The sequence below is a fragment of the Ceratotherium simum genome, chromosome 1, assembly GCF_057802395.1.
Source record: "Ceratotherium simum simum isolate JZ-2026a chromosome 1, ASM5780239v1, whole genome shotgun sequence".
NCBI classification, from domain to species: Eukaryota; Metazoa; Chordata; class Mammalia; order Perissodactyla; family Rhinocerotidae; genus Ceratotherium; species Ceratotherium simum.
Window position 1 is genome coordinate 90,269,256 of NC_141900.1, and position 19,071 is coordinate 90,288,326.

Below are 19,071 nucleotides of genomic sequence, written 5' to 3' on the forward strand. Positions count from 1 at the left end.
TAAGAATGCTATGGCCTTGACTCAGATCCATCCTATGCTTCTCATTTTATGTGATTATGGACATATTCTATCAACCCCAGTGGTAAGAAATCCAACAAAACAGTGCTTTCATGAGTTTCCAAGTTTTATAAAAATCTGTAAACTATCTGCCTTCTTGTAGCAAGCTTTCAAAATTAACAATGCCTGAGAGGAGTACTTCTCATCCACAAATCCTCACTGAAGGGAAAACGTCATCATTCTCTTTAGTAGTTGCATTTTCATCACTTTCAAAAGATCCTGGCTCAAGACTATCATTGACTCTGGATCGACTTTTTCTTTGCCATATGCCGTAATGCGGTGGTTCTCCAACTTCGAGCTGTGTAAGAATCACCTCGTGGGGTTATTAAAGGGTAGATTCACAAGGAACATCCTCCTCTCCCCATTCTGGCTCAGTAGATGCAGGAATCTGCATTTTTAACAAGTATCTGAGCTGGTTTAGGTGCCAAGGTTGGTAGACTGTACTATGAGAGACATCTGCACGGTGTTTAGGGTATAGTCTCAACCTTGGGGGCACCCTAGAATGCCCCGGGGAGCTTTGTAAAATGCCAGTGTTTTACCCTCAGACTCAGCAATTCCATTCCCATGTAACTATCCACTAGAAATTTGAACATATATTCACCGAAAGATACATACAAGAATGTATCATGGCTACTTCATAAAAGTCCCTATTTAGAAAGATCCCCAATGCTCATCAGTAGTTGAATAAAAATATTGTGGTCTTTCATACAGTGGAATACTATACAACAGCAGGAATAAACAGACTACAGCTACATTCAGCAATGTGGATGAATCTTACAAGCATACTGTTCAGTGAAAATAGCCAGACACAAAAGAATGCATAATATGGTTCCATTGAAATACTTAAAGTTCAAAACTCAGCATCTCTATGTGTCAGTTCTTCATCCAAAATGGGGATAAAAAGTGAATCTACCTTATGAGGTTCTTTTCAAGAGTAAATGAGAAAATATGTTAATCCATGTAATATTAGGTGGTACAGGTCCTGTTAATAATACTAATGATAATAATGATAATAATAAACTATAAAGAGAATGTGCTAGACTCAGAATCACCCCTCTCCTCATCTGATAATGAAGACTTTTTTTTGTTTCTTTGTTTTAAGCTGGGTAAGACTTGCGCCTGGATCATTCTTCCCAAGACATAAATTCTGAACCATAAATTCTCATCATGGAAATAAAACTTTTTTTAATAAGTGAAATTAAAATTACTTTCTGAAGGCATGAAGAAAAAAATGGGCTGGATCAACTGCTTCTGGCAGATCTTATCCACTTCTGAAAATTTTCTGTGTTAAACTTCCAGCTTACACTGGCTTTCTCCTTTGTTTCACTCTGACTTCTATTTGTTTCAGGATTAAAATCCACCACATTTAGGATTTCTTCTTTCCAGCTCTCAGCTGGGTTTAGGGGAGACTCGCTAAATGTCACAGTGTAGGAGCGGTGCCTGGGGTGGATCACCGTCTGACACTGGCTTCCCCTGAGATGTGACTCATATATCTGGTCCCCAGGTGTGCTCGTCCCTTTGTGCAGTCATTCCAGATGTCCGCATCCCCATCAACTCCCTGGCCACATTGCCCACTGGATCTATAACCTCGATCCAGCTCCCCTGAATATGATGTGCAGGTTGTGTATGTCCACATGACAACCTCCACAATCCCAGCTCTGAGACGTCTGTGGGCTCCCCGGCTCCTTTCTTTCAGCCAGCTTCCCCAGTGGACTGAGTAATCAGGCTGCACTCCCAGCTCTGGGCTGGGGCTCATGGGACATCCTGAGGCCACCCTTGGGCCCACTCACCTGGACACCACCTGCAGTCATTGCCACTCTACAGTTCAGGGGTCCAGGAGCTTCCATCCCAGACTTGATGTCTTCTTCCCAGCCTCACCCTGGGAAACGGGGCACAGTTATCCTCCGCTTTGAGACTTCTCGACTTAAGTGGGCATCTGCAAGTATGCCCAAAAATGTTAACAATGATCACCTCTAAATGTGGGAGTATGGATGGTTTTTATTTTCTTACATAACCTTTTATGTGTTCTCTACTGATTTTTCTCTTTATTTTTTACAAAGATCACATCTATATATGACTTTTGTAGTATTAAAGAAATGAAAACTATAACTGCTTTATAAACGATTTTTGAAACTTCACAAACAGTGGCATGCACTATTCTATAAATGATGTTGGGAAAAAACTTAATTTTGAACCACATCTCATATGATAAACTAAAATAAATTTCTTTTACCATATACTCCCACTTCTGGAGAACTAGCCTAAAGTTAATCAAAATGAGTCCATTTCTTTACTCACAGTGAGGTTCTTTGAAATCTATTTATTTATAATAGAAACAAACTGGAAATAACCTAAATGTCTAAGAATAGGGGAAATGATAGAACAAATTATAATATATCCAGAAAACAGAATCTTTTACAACCATTAAAAATCATGTTTCATATAAAAACAATTTTAAAAAGAGTTTTTATAAATGTATAGAAAAGTTTATTTTGTGGTATTGTTTAATTTATCTTGTGGTATTTAAGCATTTGCAGTGTATTAAAAATATATAATGCGCAGAAAAAAGGCTAGAGAACAGTGTTCTCACAACGGTATCTGGAGTGTTAAGAATATAAGTGATTAATATTTCCTTATTTGTAATCTGCTACACCTTCCAACTTTTCTTATGTATAATTTTCTAATCAGAAAGTTTTTTTTTAAGGAAGTCACAAGAATTTACAAAAACTTTTTAATTCACTATAAACACAATTATTAATGAAAGCCCCAAATCTGAAATAAATATATGAAGAATATTAGCATCTAAAGATCCTATCCAGGTGGTTAACAGTTAATGTCTACACTCTGGGGGAAAAAAGGTACAATTATAGAGCAATTAGATATGAACAAATTGAAATACATGGACACTTTTACTTTCTGTTTATTAAAACTAGCAAAAGAAAGCAAAAATTGATAAAATTAATTCATGTATTTTGTAGCAGGGAGGACTTTACACGAGGTTGTGGTGTTGAAAGTTCATTAACATTACTCAGTCTTACAAAGGCTGTAAGGACTTCCGGTTCATGCCAGAGCAAGAGATGACTGCCCGCCCTCAGCCTCCAGCTCCTCCCTCTGCACCAGGACCGGTGTCCTCCCCTTGACCAGGGTACAAGACATCTACCTGCTGGCTCAGAACCGTGTCTGTACTCACCATGGCCAGCTTCGTGGACCTCAGTACCAAGGCCAAGATGCCCATCGTGGGCCTGGGCACCTGGAGGGCAAATATACAAATATTTGGAATGTGCATCCCTTGAGGGGCTTTGAGCATTTTCTCTCCTCTGTAGGTAGGGAATGCCCTGAGGCAGGGGTCTGGGGAGGTGAGAGTTTGGCCCTGGAGCCAGGACTGAGGTTGCTTTCCTTTCTTAGGGCTGATTCAGGCTGCAAGTCTGGCTTTTTGCAGGAATGGTGAGAGCTTCACTAACAATTATCAAGCTTTTCCAGTGCAATTTCTCTCTTAGCCACCTTTCCCTCTAACTCTCCCTGGCTCTAGGACACTTAAAGGGGCCATGGGTTTGCTGCTGCCTGGGTGGCTGAGAGGAGGGGATGCCAGGGCTCGGAAGGCCCTGGCACTGCTCACCGTTCAGCATGGAACCTGGGCTTGCAGCATCAGTGCCCCTGGGAGGGAGCCTGTGAGAATGCAGAGTCTCAGGCCCCACCCCAGGCTACTGAGTTAGAATCTGCACAAGATCTTCACAACATCCCCAGGTCATCCCCAGATCTTCAACAAGATCCCCAGGAGGTCCTGGTGCACAGTAGAGTCTGAGAAGCGCTGAGACCACAGGGAGGATGGACCCAGCAACACGAGAGCCAGGGTGGGAGTCAGGAGCTCAGCTTCCTAAGGTGTGCTCAAGTCAACTGGCAAAACCCAGAAGGCACTTCCCAGTGCATAGGAAAGCAGACTCCTGAGCCTCTCCTAGGGTGATGTTTCCCCATAATTCCCTAACTGCCTTCTTTCTCATTTCCATCAGTGACAGTACCATCCTGACTAGTTACCGGGAGCAGTCTTTGCATTTCTTCTTTTCTTGTCCATTGTTGATGCTTTTCTCTGCTGGCTCTTTTCTTCTATGAGCCTCCTCTTTCCCTTCACCTCTCCAGGGTTAGAGAGTAGGAGCCCTCTTTGTCCCAGGACTGGGTCATTCTCAGGAAGCGTTATTGGTCAGTCTGGGTGAGCACTCCAATTCCAGATGGATTCAGTCCCAGTTTCTCTTACTTGAAAAGGGCTGTTGTTCCCCAAATCAGAGCATTGACCTTGACACAGATGTGACAGATAATCACTTCCAGATCTCCAGTGAATACGCTCACTCCATATAAATGTAAAGAAAATTTTAGGGAGTAAAAATTATGAAGGGAGACATTTTCAAGATGAGGAGATGATCTAATTTTAAAGAATTATGTACTTTTACCGGTGAAGGTAAAGGAGGTTGTGGTGACTGGGAAGAGCACTCAGTGATGCTTCTGAACGTGTTCATTATTTTACAATAGAAGAGGTTTTGAAAAGATTTTGTGAAAGATCAGTATTACGTGCAGTTTTTTCATTGTTTGGCTTGACTAGGTTAGACAGAATGTGGTATTTCTAATGCATTCTTTCTTTTTATTTTGCCTTTTGGGGGAAAAGAAACTCCATTCTTACAAAGTTTTCTACTTCTCCTTGCTCTGCAACAATAATTCTATATTGGTGTGCACCCACTGACCCTTGGTGTGTGCCAGGCGCTGGGCTAAAACAGTACATTCACTGTGCACTTAGTCAACAAAACGACCTCAGGAGGCAGGTTCTATTCTTATTCCCATTTTGCAGACAAGGTTTAGAGAAATTAAGTAATCTGCTCAGGCCACACACCTAGGAGGTGGTGAGCCGGGATTTATATAGTGGCCATTTGAGGCAGTCATCTGAAAATTCCTCTGGGTGATTTCAGAATCCAGCTGTCAGCCTGGTCTTTAGAAAGGGTTGCAGTAGGGCCAGCTGTCTCTGCCACACACCAGGCAACATTTCAGGGCAGGAGGGTTAACTAGATTTAGAGGGAATGGGGTTTTAGCTAGCAGAGGACTTGAGGCCATAATCATAAAGTTAATTCACTTTCCTTCTTTCTCTTTTGAAGAGTTTTCCAATGTGTGTTTTCCTCCCAGGTCTCCCCTGGAAAATGGGACCCCAGTGAAGCCTTGGTTTGGAGGAGCTGGGCTGTGTAGGAGAGCCTGAGGAAGGTGGTCTGGGGATGAGAGTATGTGATGGTCTTCTCTTTTTCCTTTCAGTCTGCCCCAGGCAAAGTCAAAGAGGCTGTGAAGGTGGCCATCGATGCAGGGTACCGCCACATCGACTGTGCCTATCTATATGAGAACCAGAATGAGGTGGGGGAAGCCATCCAAGAGAAGATCCAAGAGAAGGCTGTGAAGAGGGAGGAACTCTTCATTGTTAGCAAGGTACATGGGGCTCATTTGGGAGGAGGACTGCACTTCAAGGCAGGCGGAAGTATTTGGACTTGGTCAGCACCCAGAATTCTGCCAGCCTTCCCTCTAAGTGCTCACTTCATTTCCCCAAACCCTCTTCCTCGCTGCCTTTATAACTTCTCTGGACACAAACAAACCCACACTCTAGACCAGTATTGGGATGTGGAGACACTGCTGCTGCCCCACCCATCTCCACACAGTTTTCCCCTAGTGGGATGGCTCCATTGAGCCATGGCAGTGCCCTTGGCCTCCCTGCTCCCCATCAGTGGGATCCATCTGCCCTGTGGCACTCACAGGCTAAGGGTGGAGTCAGGGAATGATCCTGAAGGCCCACCTTTCAGCACTGTGGTCTCAACAGCTGTACCCAGGTGTTCTCAGCCAAGGGTTATTTTGGAAAATGGTGAGAGCATTTTTATTGTCAATATGAAGTTCATTTTAGTTCAGTCTAGTAAAAGGTGAATTACAAAATGTTATTTAAAAAAAGGGAGAGGGTCAATTGAGAGAGGATTGAGAATCACTGGATCTGTGTTATACCCAACTTGCTAGAAAACACTAGTTCAGGTACTTGGGAACTATATGCATCTGGTTGGACAAATAGACCCCACTGTATGCAGTGGCTGAGTCTGGATAAGCTACTTGTTGAGTCATCACTGGGGGCCTACAGGCTTGGAGACACGGGAGTCCAGAGAGAGGACCATCTGCTCCCAAAGCCTTAAGAATGCTGGACATTTAAACACTGGACACAATTCCTGCCCTCAGAAAACCTACAACTAAGGAAAGGAATAACCCATGTAAACAAACACAGTGCCCAAATATGCTAAATAACACAGGAGACATATAGAACACCAGGATACTTGATAAGGAACTAACCCTCAACCTTTATAATGTCATTGACTTCCTGAGCACCCTGGTTATCTTCCATACCTGGATGATGTGTCTTAACCAACAGTGCTATAATTGGCCTGCCCCCAGGTTAGATCAGGGTGTTGGTCAAAAAGTGGGGAGAATGAGTGTGACATGGCACTTTCTTTCCCCAGTACTGACAGCTCACTGTTGCATTCTCTGTAGTTATGGTGCACCTTCTTCGAGAGACCTCTAGTGAAGCAAGCCTGTCAGAAGACCCTCAAGGATCTGAAACTGGACTATCTGGACATCTATCTTATTCACTGGCCACAGGGATTACAGGTTTGTGCTACTCTCTGTCCTAGACTCCAGTTCCCAAGCGGGAGCTGGAGAATAGCAGCTGGGCCAGGCCTGGGGGCTGGGCAGGCTGAAGCAGGAGGCCTTGCGCTTCATGACTTGAGCTGCAGGTTGTGAGGAGGAGACGATGGGGAAGAAAGGTGCTGGTCTGGAAGGGAGGCCGAGTCCACGTGTGGCTGCGGAGCTTGACCGCGGGCCTAGGTTCTCTCTCAGCTGCATCTGAGAGAATCAGGATTTCTGGCAGCCCAGGCAAGCTGCAACTGCCACGTCACCATGGTCCTGATTCCATGCCAAGCGTCCCCCCAGGGGGCTCTTACATAACGATATTTCAGGGCTAACCCTCGTGTGAACCACAGCCCGCCCTGGGAGTGCCATCTTGGAGAAAAGCCCAAGTGTGGTCATGCTGGAAGGTAGCCAGTCCTCATGGAAGAAACAGCACACGTTACCTGGGGCTCTGCTCCAGCCTGCTTCTGAGGGGGTGAGGGACATGAATTCCCGGCTCCCTCACCTCGTGATCAGCTAGGGGGATGATAGCATGCCATCCCTATGTCCAGGCTTCTTGAGGCTGCAAGAATAGAAGTTGGCCCGCATCTTGCCTCAGGAAGCCGTTGTTTTGGAGGCTGACCCTTGTCTGGTGATTTTGAAATTGAAGTTTGCCCCCAAGCGTATATGGAGTTTGTGAAGTTAATGCCCATGGTGATAATGGTTGCTTTTGGAATATGCTAGTTGTAGATATTACCATCAGTTAGCAGTTTCTGAAATATAAGAATTTACATAATATTGATTGATTTAGAGGTTTCATTAAACTCACATTCTTGAAGTTTGTACCCTGGAACTTGAAAAAATGGTATGAAATGTGGGTGTAGAGCACGAGTTAGGATCCTGAAACCCAGTTAACAGAACCAGATGTTCAGATGCACATCACACTAAGCTTTTTGCTCTGCATTTACAGCCTGGGGAGGACATATTCCCCAAAGATGATAAAGGCAAGATCCTTACCAGTAAAACAACATTCTTGGATGCCTGGGAGGTAGGTTCCATCTTCCTCTCAGTGTGTTGGGAGTGAGAACTTTCTTCAGTCATCCACAAGGGTCTGCACTGTCTGAAAGAGCCTGTGTACTTGATGCTGTTTCATTGCATTGTCCTTCTCTAATTCTTTGAACTCCGTCCTAATCTGTTTTTGCTTTTAGGTCCATCTGACATTATTTATATTTTCAAAGGCCAAGACTGAGTCCTCCAATGAGATTGGGAATATAATATACCTGAATTTGGAGGATACACATGCTGTTCTCAAACCAGGGGGAGGGATTTAGAACAGAATTTCACACACACAATTTCATTTGTGTGTCTTATCTGAGTAACCTAGGGTAAGTTATTTAACTTTAATAATTCAGTTCTGCCTATTAAAAAAAATCTCACAATACATATTAATCATATATATCTTTTATGATGTGTCAATTAAGGATTAAGATAGCCAACATCTACTGAGTGCCAGGAACTTTAGTCATGGAGTTGATTTAATCATTCAACCCTGCGAGGCAGGTACTATTAGCATCCCCATTTACGAAGGAGGAAATTGAGACCTAGAGAGGTTGGTGACTTTTTTAGGTCACGTAGCAAGTGTGTGGCAAAGCTGGGATTGGACCCCGGTCTCTCTGTCTCAAAAATCCAAGCACTGACGCCCTCAACCTGGTGTGTGGCACACAGTGAATATGCAGGTCCAAACATCGGGGCACACAAGTGCCCGCTTCTCGGATCTGATAATGATCTGTTCCACTTAATTCATATCCAAAGTGGAATTAAGAAATGAAAGTCTTTCTCTGATAACTTTTTTCTGAAATCATTGTGTCCTCTTAGAAACGCTAGTAGAGAACCAAATGAATGAACAGGTTGTAAATGAGAGTGAAGAAAACAGGAAAACTCTGAGAGTTAATTGTGTTATTTGTCAGCTTTCAGGGTGGGGGCACACGTCGTTCTGAGTTTGTATTGTGTCTTATAATTTAAAAACGTATTAAACCCAACCTTTCTGAGGAGCTTACAATTGTTGTAGTTAAATTCAATGTAACTTTTCTGTGGATTGTGTGTTCAAAAGTATCTGTAAGCACAGCATTCCCTCTGCATTGAACTTTAACAACTGGCAGTAAGATAATTCAGATAGCAAAACTGGGTTGATAACCGAGGGAAAGGGTAACGAAGTAGAAATTAATCATTTTACAATGGCAAGGTTAGCAATCCTGTAAATGTATTTGTGTTGGAAATTGTCTTTGGCAAGTAAATCATTGAATTTGCCTCCTAACAGCAGAAAGGCTGTTAAAACAAAGTATCGAGAAAACTATCTGGATTTCTGTGGGTAGATGTTTAAGACTGTCATGAAGCTCTCTGGGTTGTATGTAGAAACGAAAAAAAAAGCAAATAACTAACAGCCATGATAAAGAGTCATGACAAGGATCTTCAGTATTTCCACTGCATTTGCTCCATAAGGATATGTCATTCGCAAGTAGGTTCTACAAGTTAAAATTAGCAATCATAAAAGAGCAATGTCTTATGGAATTGAGTCATACTAAACAATCAATTACTGGAAATATCATATCATAAGCAACAGACTATACATGGAAGGAAGGAAAGAAAGAAGGATGGAAGGGAGGAAGTAAGAAGGAACGAAGGAAGTCAATAATCTTGGGAAAATCTTATGAAGGCATCGATTAGTCATACATTCTGCTATTTTGAGCACACAATTAAATATGAATCCATGGTACATGTGACAGAGCATCACTGCTGTCCAAGCCATGAGGTGGTTGAGCCCACATACTAGAAAGAGGGTTCAAACTACAAGTTGGAAAATGCTGGGGTTCTTAGATGTACATATTCCTTTTTACCTTAACGACCACACAAGTCATTATCCAACCCCATGGTCTGAAATACTTGTTTGATAAATTCACTAAAATAAACTTATTAAGCCTGAATCTCAAGAAAAGATATTATTTCTCTTTGCTAGTGACAAAATTATAGCCATAAAAAGAAAGTTAAATTCCGGTACTTAAATATAAAACAAGTCAACATATTTATATTCCTACCACAAACAACCTCCTGTGACAGAAATGTTTCAAGATTGATGATTAATGAACAATACAATGGTTTATCTGCATGGACTCCACTCAATGAATGCTTTATTCCTGAGAATGAGAAGTGTGGTAAGACCTACAGATCGTCTAAAATTACAGCAGAATCAGCCTTTGCATTAAATGGGATAAGAGGGCTCTGTCATCTATGTGACCCTGGTAAAACACGAGGGCTTACCTATCTTAGGAATTATTCATTGTGAGATGTTGGGACTCGCATATCTTAAGGCTCGTTCCACAAGATTTTTTGCCCTAGCTTTTAGGATGAGACCAAACGTGGCAATTATGTCATTGTTTTCTGAAAAAAGTATCCAGATTTTCACAATGCCCTGTCCTTTGAGTGGATTTGAGAATAACTGCTAAAGAAAAGATTTTGAAGGCATGAAAAGGTTTCGACGGTCTTGATCAGAGGGTCTAAGATGAAACAGACAGGACTGAATCCATAAGCGATAAATGTTTATTTGGATCCACAATCAGTTCAATAGAAACCTCCTTGACCGCCCTGAAGCAGACGGGAGAAAAAAAGTGTAAAAAAGTGAAGATGTGTCACAGACTCAACTGCACCTGATCTATGACACATGAAACTTTTATGTTATCTCATTGCCCAACTCAGGCGTTTCAGGGACCTGTGATCTCATCAATTCCTAACTCTTAGGCCCAATTTGAGGACCTACATCATTTATCTGGTGGTCCTCAACTTTGGCTGTGCATTAAAATTACCTAGGGAGTTTTAAAAATCTCAGTGCCTAGGGTACATCCCAGGCCAATTCGGTGAGACACTCTGGCAGTGACCCCCTAGGCATCAGTATATTTTAAAGCTCTCGGGTGATTCCAAATTGCAGCCAAGATTGAGAACCACTGAATAGAGCATCCTCTGAACACCTCACGCCTGTCCCTCCCTCGAAGCCTTTGCTCCCACTTTCCTCCCTCACCTGCTCTTGTTTTTTCTCTCTTTTCTGCTCAACTCAAAAGTTGTTTTTTGAGTCCCAGTTTAAACTCCATGCACAAAGCCTCCCCTGGCAACTGTGGCCCTTCCTTCTCTGACCTCCCAGATTCTCAGTGCTGTGCCTCTGTCCAGTGATCTGAGGCAGCCTCAGTGTTGTGGCTGATTGCTCCCCAGAAGGGAACCCTAGCACTTTCATTGGACTGTAAGAATCTAGAGAGAAGGATGCACATTATATACTTCTAAATCCTGACAACTCCTGGACAGGGTCTAGACACGTAATAAAATAATAATAAATACACGTTAAACCTGGGGCTGCTGCTAACACATATGGTATCTTTGGGCAAATTTGGAAAAGTGCCCCTTATAGGATAACAACTATAAATAGATATCTTTCCTTGGGGTCAATGCAGTTTCTGCACCAGGGAGTGTGGCTTGGTAGGTGGATAGTGGCCAGATGTTGGCCCTACTCAACCCCTGGGCCAGGAGACCCTGCTGGGGTGCAATGTGCATGACCTTCTCAAGTGACCCTGATACTGCAAGCCAAACGATTGTTGGTGTGGGAGAGGGTGATCCAGACTCAGACAAGCGATGCTTCTACACATGCTGCAGCCTCTTCTGGGGTAACTCAGGCCACCCAGGTTTGGGTGAGAAGAGAATGGCAAGTGTATAAAACCAGTACATCTTACGCCTAGTTTCAATGAAGTTGGGAAGGGCAGGATGGCTGGAACTAAACATTTTTGGGTATCCACGGGCTGGATTGAAATTTCCTTTAATTGCTTCAGCTAATCCTAGCGCAGTGGCTCCTTTGCCACTTTCTCCTGCCCCAGAGAGGACTAAGCCAAGCCTCTAAGAATGCCCAAAGTGTTCTTTTCTATGACAGGGCATGGAGGAGCTGGTGGATGAGGGGCTGGTGAAAGCCATTGGGATCTCCAACTTCAACCACTTCCAGATTGAAAGGCTCTTGAACAAACCTGGACTAAAATACAAACCAGTGACTAACCAGGTAAATTCTGTTTAACCAAGGATAAGGGCCCTGCCCTATTACTTCTTAAACATTTGGAAGCAAGTTCACTGTTATGTACTGAGTCTTATCTCAGGGCACAGTGATGAGGAAACTTGAGGAGATGGGAGACAGGGTCTGGTGTAGCCAGTCTGGCAGTGGGTAGTGTTTGCCCTTTGCTTGGCAGTCTTTTTTGTGTGTAGAATTCACTACGAGCAGCTCATAAAGCAGGCCTACTTCCCTAGTGATGAGGATTGTTTGCTTTTGCAGGTTGAGGTTCACCCATACCTCAAGCAGGAGAAATTGATCCAGTACTGCCACTCCAAAGGCATCACTGTCACGGCGTACGGCCCTCTGGGCTCTCCAGATAGACCTTGGTGAGGCTTCTGAGGGATCTTTCTCTTAAAAAATTACTCTATAATTGGTTAACATTGGTATGAGATTGTAAGCCATTGGGAAGAAAGGTGTGTCTTAGGCAATGTGGTTGGCAGACCCAAACAATGGTGAGAAACAGAAAGTTTAAAAAGACAGCCAGATGCCTGGCCCTCTGGAAATACTCAGGTTCAGCCACCCAGCCCTGGACCAGCATCTGCAAAATGCTGAGGCTTCAGAGCCCATGGGTGTGCTCAGGGGTAAGACACAAAGCTTTCAGATCCTCTTGCCTTGTCTCCCACATGGAGAAGACTAATGATCAGCCTTGGGACCATCATTGGAGTAATGCTCATTTGCATATGGTAACAATGATGATTATTCACACCAGCCATCTTTCTGTCTCCAGGGCCAAGCCAGATGACCCTTCCCTACTGGAGGATCCCAAGATTAAGGAGATTGCTGCAAAGCACAAAAAATCTACAGCACAGGTACAGTGTATGTGTGTGTTTTTTTAAGCCCAGCAAACCAGTCTTTTTTTTATTCCTTATGTTGTGTTTTTAACTCCTTGAAGGGGAAGAAAACAGGAGAGAAAGCCCACTAAGGTCCTTCCTTGAAAGTCTGTTGGGACCTCCCAGAAATACCACAGTTATTACTAAAACCAGGATAGCAACTGTCTATCTGCTTGTGTTGAGCCCTATGGCTCAGTGACAAGAGTGTGGCTTTTGGAGCTGAGAGATCTGGGTTCACATCCCAGCTCACAACCTATCAACCTTATGACCCCAAACACTGTCCAAGCCACATTCCTTTTTTTTTTTTGCTATGAAGATTCACCCTGAGCTAACATCTATTGCCAATCTTCCTCATGTTTTTGCTTGAGGAAACTTAGCCCTGAGCTAACAACTGTGCCACATCATGGCTGACACGTGGTGTATATCCACACCTGGGGTCTGAACCCGTGAACCCAGGCCACAGAAGCAGAGTGCGCCAGACTTAACCACCAGGCCATGCGGCCGGCCACCGCTTTCCCTATTTTTAAAAAGGAAAATCATAAGATTGTTGTGAGGATTAAGGGAGATAATGGACCACAGGACTGACAAGTGACCGACAGCTATGAAGAGCTCAGTCATATTAGCTGTTGTAACTGAAGACACAGTGAGTGGCAGAAAGATTTTGTTTTTCCTTTCAGTAGAGTAGGGCTCCTTACAGAGAAGTGGAAACATGATGTCCCTTTCTGTACAGGTTCTGATCCGATTCCATATTCAGAGGAACGTGGCTGTGATCCCCAAGTCTGTGACACCAGCACGCATCGTGGAGAACTTTCAGGTAGGATCCCAGCCAGGTGGCCCTCGTTTTCCTCAGTGGAGGAAGGGATGGGAGAGACTCTCAAGGCTTCTCATCCCATCCCTGTGTTGTCTGTGGGCCTCACCCCCTTCCCGCCACCCTGTCATATCTCAGGCCAGGGAACTGACCTCAGCAGAGCTGAGATGAATGACCCAGGGGCCAAGGATGTGGTGAGGGGTGCGGCCAGGGAGTCCTGTCAGATCTGAGCCCAGGTGTGCCTCTCACCACTGAGAAGACCCTTGGTTGCCCCTGAGCAGTTAGGTCATGGGCCACAGGCAGGAGCAGACTGTTCTGGCCTAAACACCCCACCTCCCAGCAGCAGGGGTGGTATGGACCATACTTGAACTGACCTGGAAGAACCCACATGTGCATTGGGGAGCGCAGACATGGTGCACACCTGTGATTTAATGCCTGTAATCATGGTTGCTCTTCCCTTTAGAACACTAAACACTATAAACACAGCAGTCTTTGTGTAGGACCTGATTTAGAGCCAAATTCGTATCCAGTGAACACACTGGAAGAAACTCCTATGGCTGGTTAGTGCTGCAGATGTGAGCTTGCTCCTGGCTGAGAATCACCAATCACACCAGAAGTTGCCTTACCGATGATGTTTTGGAATTCTCACCTTTCTAGGTCTTTGACTTTAAACTGAGTGATAAGGAGATGGCGACCATACTCAGCTTCAACAGAAACTGGAGGTTCTTCGGCGTGGAATTGTAAGTGGCACTGGGCTAAGTTAAGTAGGAGGATCGTCAGTTTTTCTAAACTGATAGAGGGTGAGCTGGAAGGACTGGAAGGCAGCTAGGACTACTTGTATCTTCAAATCCTATTTTCTAGTCATTTTGAAAATTAAAATTGGAGCACTTGGAATCATTATGAGGAAAGACACATCTGTAATTGCTGCTTATTAACTGAACTTCTGGATGTAGGACTAGAATTTCCAGGGAGGACTTGTTATCACGAGGTAGAAGGCAGAAGCATCCATTCATCCATTCACTCAATAAATATGTATTCAGCATTTCCTACGTGCCAGGCACTTTCTAGGTGCTGGAGATATGACACTGGACTAATACTTCACAGGCTAGCATCCTACTGAGGGAATACAGAAATAGACTCAAAATAAATATGTCGACTAAGAATGAATCCTACAGGGGCCGGCCCAGTGGCCTAGTGGTTAAGTTTGGCTCGCTCCACTTCGGCGGCCCGAGTTTGGTTCCCGGGTGCTGACCTACACCACTTGTCAGTGGCCAATCTGTGGTGGTGACCCACATACAAAATAGAGGAAGATTGGCAACAGATGTTAACTCAGGGTGAATCTTCCTTAGCAAACAAGTATGAATCCTACAACTAAGAAAGAAAGTAAATTGTAGGAAGGCATTGTCTAACTTCTCTATTTTATTCTCGTCTCTGTTCTATTCTAACCTCTCTATTCTTCTCTATTGGGGGAGTACAGAAATAAACTCAAAATGCATATGTCAGATAGCATAAAGTCAGGTACAAGGGATAGGAAGTTGTGGGTGGTGGTAGGATTGATACTTTAACTAGGGTGGGGCAAGGGAGGCTTTGCTGATAAGGTGACAGTTGAGCAGAAACCTGAAGGACATGAGAAGTCAGCCATGTGGATGTCTGAGAGAAGAGCATTCTTGGCAGTGAGAACAACAAGTGCAAAGACCCTGAGGTGGAATTGTATTTAGATCTTTCGAGTAAGGAGGCCAGTGGGGCTGGAGCAGATTGAGTGAGGGGAAGAGTGAGAGGAGACAAGGTCGCAGAGGGGTCAGGGGCCCAGAGCAGGCAGAGAGGGGTTATGAGAATAAATCGAGATCATGCTTGTAAGGCACCAGCACTGTACTTGGCACTGGGCTTATTATTAGCTGTCATTACGTGTTTATTCTGGTGCCCTGCTCACTGCTTGTCTGCCCTCCTCCCAGCACACCCTTCAGATCAGTTTGATGGAAGGTCGAGGTGGGGCCCCTTCTTGTGTTTAGAGAATCCTCTGGGGAGGAGGCTGAGAGAGCACAAAGACCACAGGATACACCAGAGAAGAATGCCTTTGAAACCAGAGTCTAATGGTAACATGTTGTTCTTTACACCTGTTTTCTCTTCAGTTTGTCTCACTTGGACGAGTATCCCTTCAATGCAGAATATTAATGCTGAATCTCCTGAGAAGATGATTCCACAGATTCTCTCTCTTCGCTTTACTGAAGTGTAACTCTCTCCACTAGAGCCCTATTTTAGCCAAGTTTATCTGAAATCATACTGAGTCTGGCCCTCCCGTAGGTCAGATTCTAGGCAGTGTTGTATCTAGATCAGTATATTCAACCAGAATTCACAGGGAGATATGACCCAGAGAAGCAAATTACAGTGTTTTTCACTTAGTTGATCCAATCACTTGTGGGTGCATGGGGGGGTGGTGATCTCTGCTAACACTGAGGATATAAAGATAAAAAGATGAAGAACAATAAGAGTAAGCAACATGTATTTAAGTTTAATATGTGCCAACACAATTCAAAGTTCTTTTTGTATGTGTTAACTCATTGAATCCTGAGACCACCCCTGCGAAGTAGGGACTCTTCTTCCCATTTGACAGAAGAGGACATGCAGGAATGGGGAGGCCAAGGCACTGCCTCAAGACCACCCAGGTTATAAGTGGTTGAACCAAGCTGTGAAGGCAGGTGGGCTCTGGGATTTGTCCTCTCCCCCCCAAGCCTTCTGGCACCTTCCCTCCTTGCCTTTCTCTACCTTTTCCCTTTCTCACTCTCCCACCTTGCCTTTAACATGTCCTTATGCCAAGAGTCAACTCTGGTGGTGGCAGAGCCTGTGAGACCCACAAAGGTGCCACCCTTCACTGAAGGAGGGGTGTGTGGTGTAGCCCTGGGAGTGGAGTGGGAAAGGGAGCCGCGTCTCAACTAGGAGAATGTTTACTATTTCCATTCAACTGGAACATTTCCTTTTTCTGTAATGATTTCTCCTTACGAAATATTCCACTTATAGAGAAATTTACAGAGAATACCATAATGAACATCTGACCACCCTCCACACAGATTTAACAAATGCTAACATTTCGCCATATTATCTTAAAACTTTTTAAAAAAATTATTAACGAAATAAATGGTTATCATCATGGTTCAGGACACTCTGTACTCCTTCCCACCCCCTTCTCCTGACTCCCTCCCCAGAGGTCATGCTCATCCTCCAGTTGGTGAGGGGCTTCCTCCTTCCTCTGCTGGTCTTTTGCCCACTTGCTCCCAGTCCTTACCCTCCCCTGTTCTGCATGGCGGGGGTCTACTAACTACATTTCCTGCCTCCCTAGTCAGATGGCTTCTGGCTGGGTTTGGTCAACGAAGATACTGTTAGGGATTGGAGGGCAGGAGGAAGGGAGAAGCCAGGTGTGTCTCCCTCTCTCTCTCTCTGAGTGGCATCTCCATAGTTGTCACATTTCCTCTGTGCTCTTGCCAGGCAGCCTCCACCTTGAGTCTATCTCCCACCAGGTGCTGTGGCTTCTGGGATTAGGAAGAGCACTTGCTCCTAAATCCTCCATCCCAAGGACTGGTAGCTTTCCTGCTGCTGTTAGTGTCTGAGTCGGCTCACCTGCTCTTCTCCTGTTTGATAGCCCAGCTCTCCCATCCCCCATGTAACCAATTCTTTGAATTAAATATCCAATGTTCAAAAATCTTAGAGTGGTTTCTGTTCTCCTGGCTGCACCCTGACTGATACATTTCCGATCCACGTATTTATATTTTTACTATTCATTTACACATCCATAAATAACCTATGGGATTGTTTTGTGTGCATTTAAAATGTGAAAACTTTTTCCTTCATGTGATTGTGATTAGGATTTCCTTGATTTAGAAACAGGTAATAGGATAAACAGATTAGGTTCCCATTAAGGAATTATATGACATTTTTGTTTATTTGAAGTTAACCACACAGAGGTAAGTAAATAAGCTGATATGTAGAAACATGTTATTTTTTAAAGAGCTACTTCCTAGTTGTTCCTAATTTTATTTTCCACACTTCCATCTCAAGTATTGAAAGCTCTGCAGCCTTAGGGTCCTCAATCTCACAAGAGAGAATATTGTATTCTCTCAAATACAATAAATCCATCCTAAAATTTGTTCACTATTGTTGGGTTGTTGAGAATAAAGCCACACCAGTCATCCACTCTACCTGCAGCCGTCACAATCAGGACAGACTGTAAGGTGTACACCATAAATGGGTGTTAAATTAACTCTTTCTACTCTATAATCACATGGGTAACTTGTCTTATCTTATGCGCTGTCGTAGACCCTGAAATTCTGCATTTCTGACAAACTCCTAGCTCAGGCCAATGCTGCCAGTCCCCCAACCACACTCTGAGAAGCAAAAGAGGGACACACAGGAAGCCCTGAGGATCCAAAGACAAAATGATCCCCCTTCTGAACATTGCCTTGGTGCAGCTCTGGACCAGGGCTTGAGCTCCAGATTGTGTTCGAAATTGCTTTTAATTTGGTATGTGCAAGGAGACTTAGTTAAAGCTGGTTGTCTTTACCCAAGAAACACTACCTGAGAGCGGGTTTCACGCTACATTTGCCTGGAAAGCCTGGTACAGAGGTATGTGCTGCCCTCTGCTGGTCGTCGTCTGGCATGCACAGTCTGCCCCACCCTGGACTGGGTGCTGCATGGAATTTTCAGTCACATGTGAAATTGCCCCCAGGCAGTTCTAGGCCAGGAAAGGCATTAGATTGGATCCTCCACTCTTGTAGGCTCATTCTGAAACAAACCTTTAGATATCCACGTTTTCCGAGCTTCCTAGCTAACACAGGTGACTACTGCAGAGCTAGTTTTTCAGATTATGAGTTCCATCTGTTAGGAACATTCATGGTCCTGTAGTATTGGGTGGTGGGTGTGTAAGAATGACTTTGGAGTCTTTTTCACAAGAGATAAGAAAGAATATGTGTACTGCAGAGGCATTCCAAGCTATTCTATAGGCAGCCCCTTCTCTCTGCTGAGAACCACCACAGTACCGTCATTTTACATGTGAGGAAACTGAGGCCTAGATGGGCTAAGGGATGAGCGTCATTGATAGCGGGAAAGCTCTCACTAGAACATCGGTCATGCACATGTGACTCCCAGGTCACGGCTCTGTGATGAGGTCAGGGATCTCCTTCAGGACTAGGATGGGTGACTCTTTAGGGCTTCACTGCCCCCTCCTGCCCAATAAGTCAGTTTGGCAAAGATAGCTTCTTGGTCAGAAGGAATGGTGAGAGGGCAGAAGGGCAGTGTCTGCTCCTTATTTTTAACACAAGTACTCAGGGAATAACCCAACTGTGGCTGTCTGCAGGCTTCCCTCGTCAAGGACAATGCTTGTAATGAGCACCAAGAAACCCTAGAACTGGGAATTAAAGCCTCAGGACTTTCCTTTAAAGATTACTGTGGAAGACAGGGACGGAAGGGCTATTGAGACAGTGAGACAGTTTAGGCTAATTGTGGGCCTGCTGGAATGAACTCTAAACAGCACAGTCCACCCCTGATCCATGGTCAAAGCCTTTTCACAACAAAACAATCACTCTCAGTTT

The 19,071-nt window shown here is 44.2% G+C and overlaps 1 protein-coding gene across 3 annotated transcripts; it reads left to right on the plus strand.

The window, feature by feature from the left end:
• Positions 1-3,242: 3,242 nt before the first annotated feature.
• Positions 3,243-15,664, plus strand: LOC101400793 (aldo-keto reductase family 1 member B10). Of its 3 annotated transcripts, none has more exons than XM_004430746.2 (10): positions 3,243-3,314; positions 5,344-5,511; positions 6,607-6,723; positions 7,691-7,768; positions 11,684-11,806; positions 12,074-12,180; positions 12,582-12,663; positions 13,415-13,498; positions 14,150-14,232; positions 15,622-15,664. In XM_004430746.2, the coding sequence occupies exons 1-10, from the start codon at positions 3,249-3,251 to the stop codon at positions 15,662-15,664; spliced, it is 951 nt and encodes a 316-aa protein (XP_004430803.2). In that variant the 5' UTR covers positions 3,243-3,248. The 3 variants fall into 3 exon arrangements, with proteins under 3 accessions (XP_004430803.2, XP_087291830.1, XP_087291835.1); XM_087435704.1 differs by having other exon boundaries at positions 3,249-3,314; positions 14,150-14,216; positions 15,606-15,664; XM_087435709.1 differs by having other exon boundaries at positions 3,249-3,314; positions 14,150-14,214.
• The last annotated feature ends 3,407 nt before the right edge of the window (positions 15,665-19,071 follow it).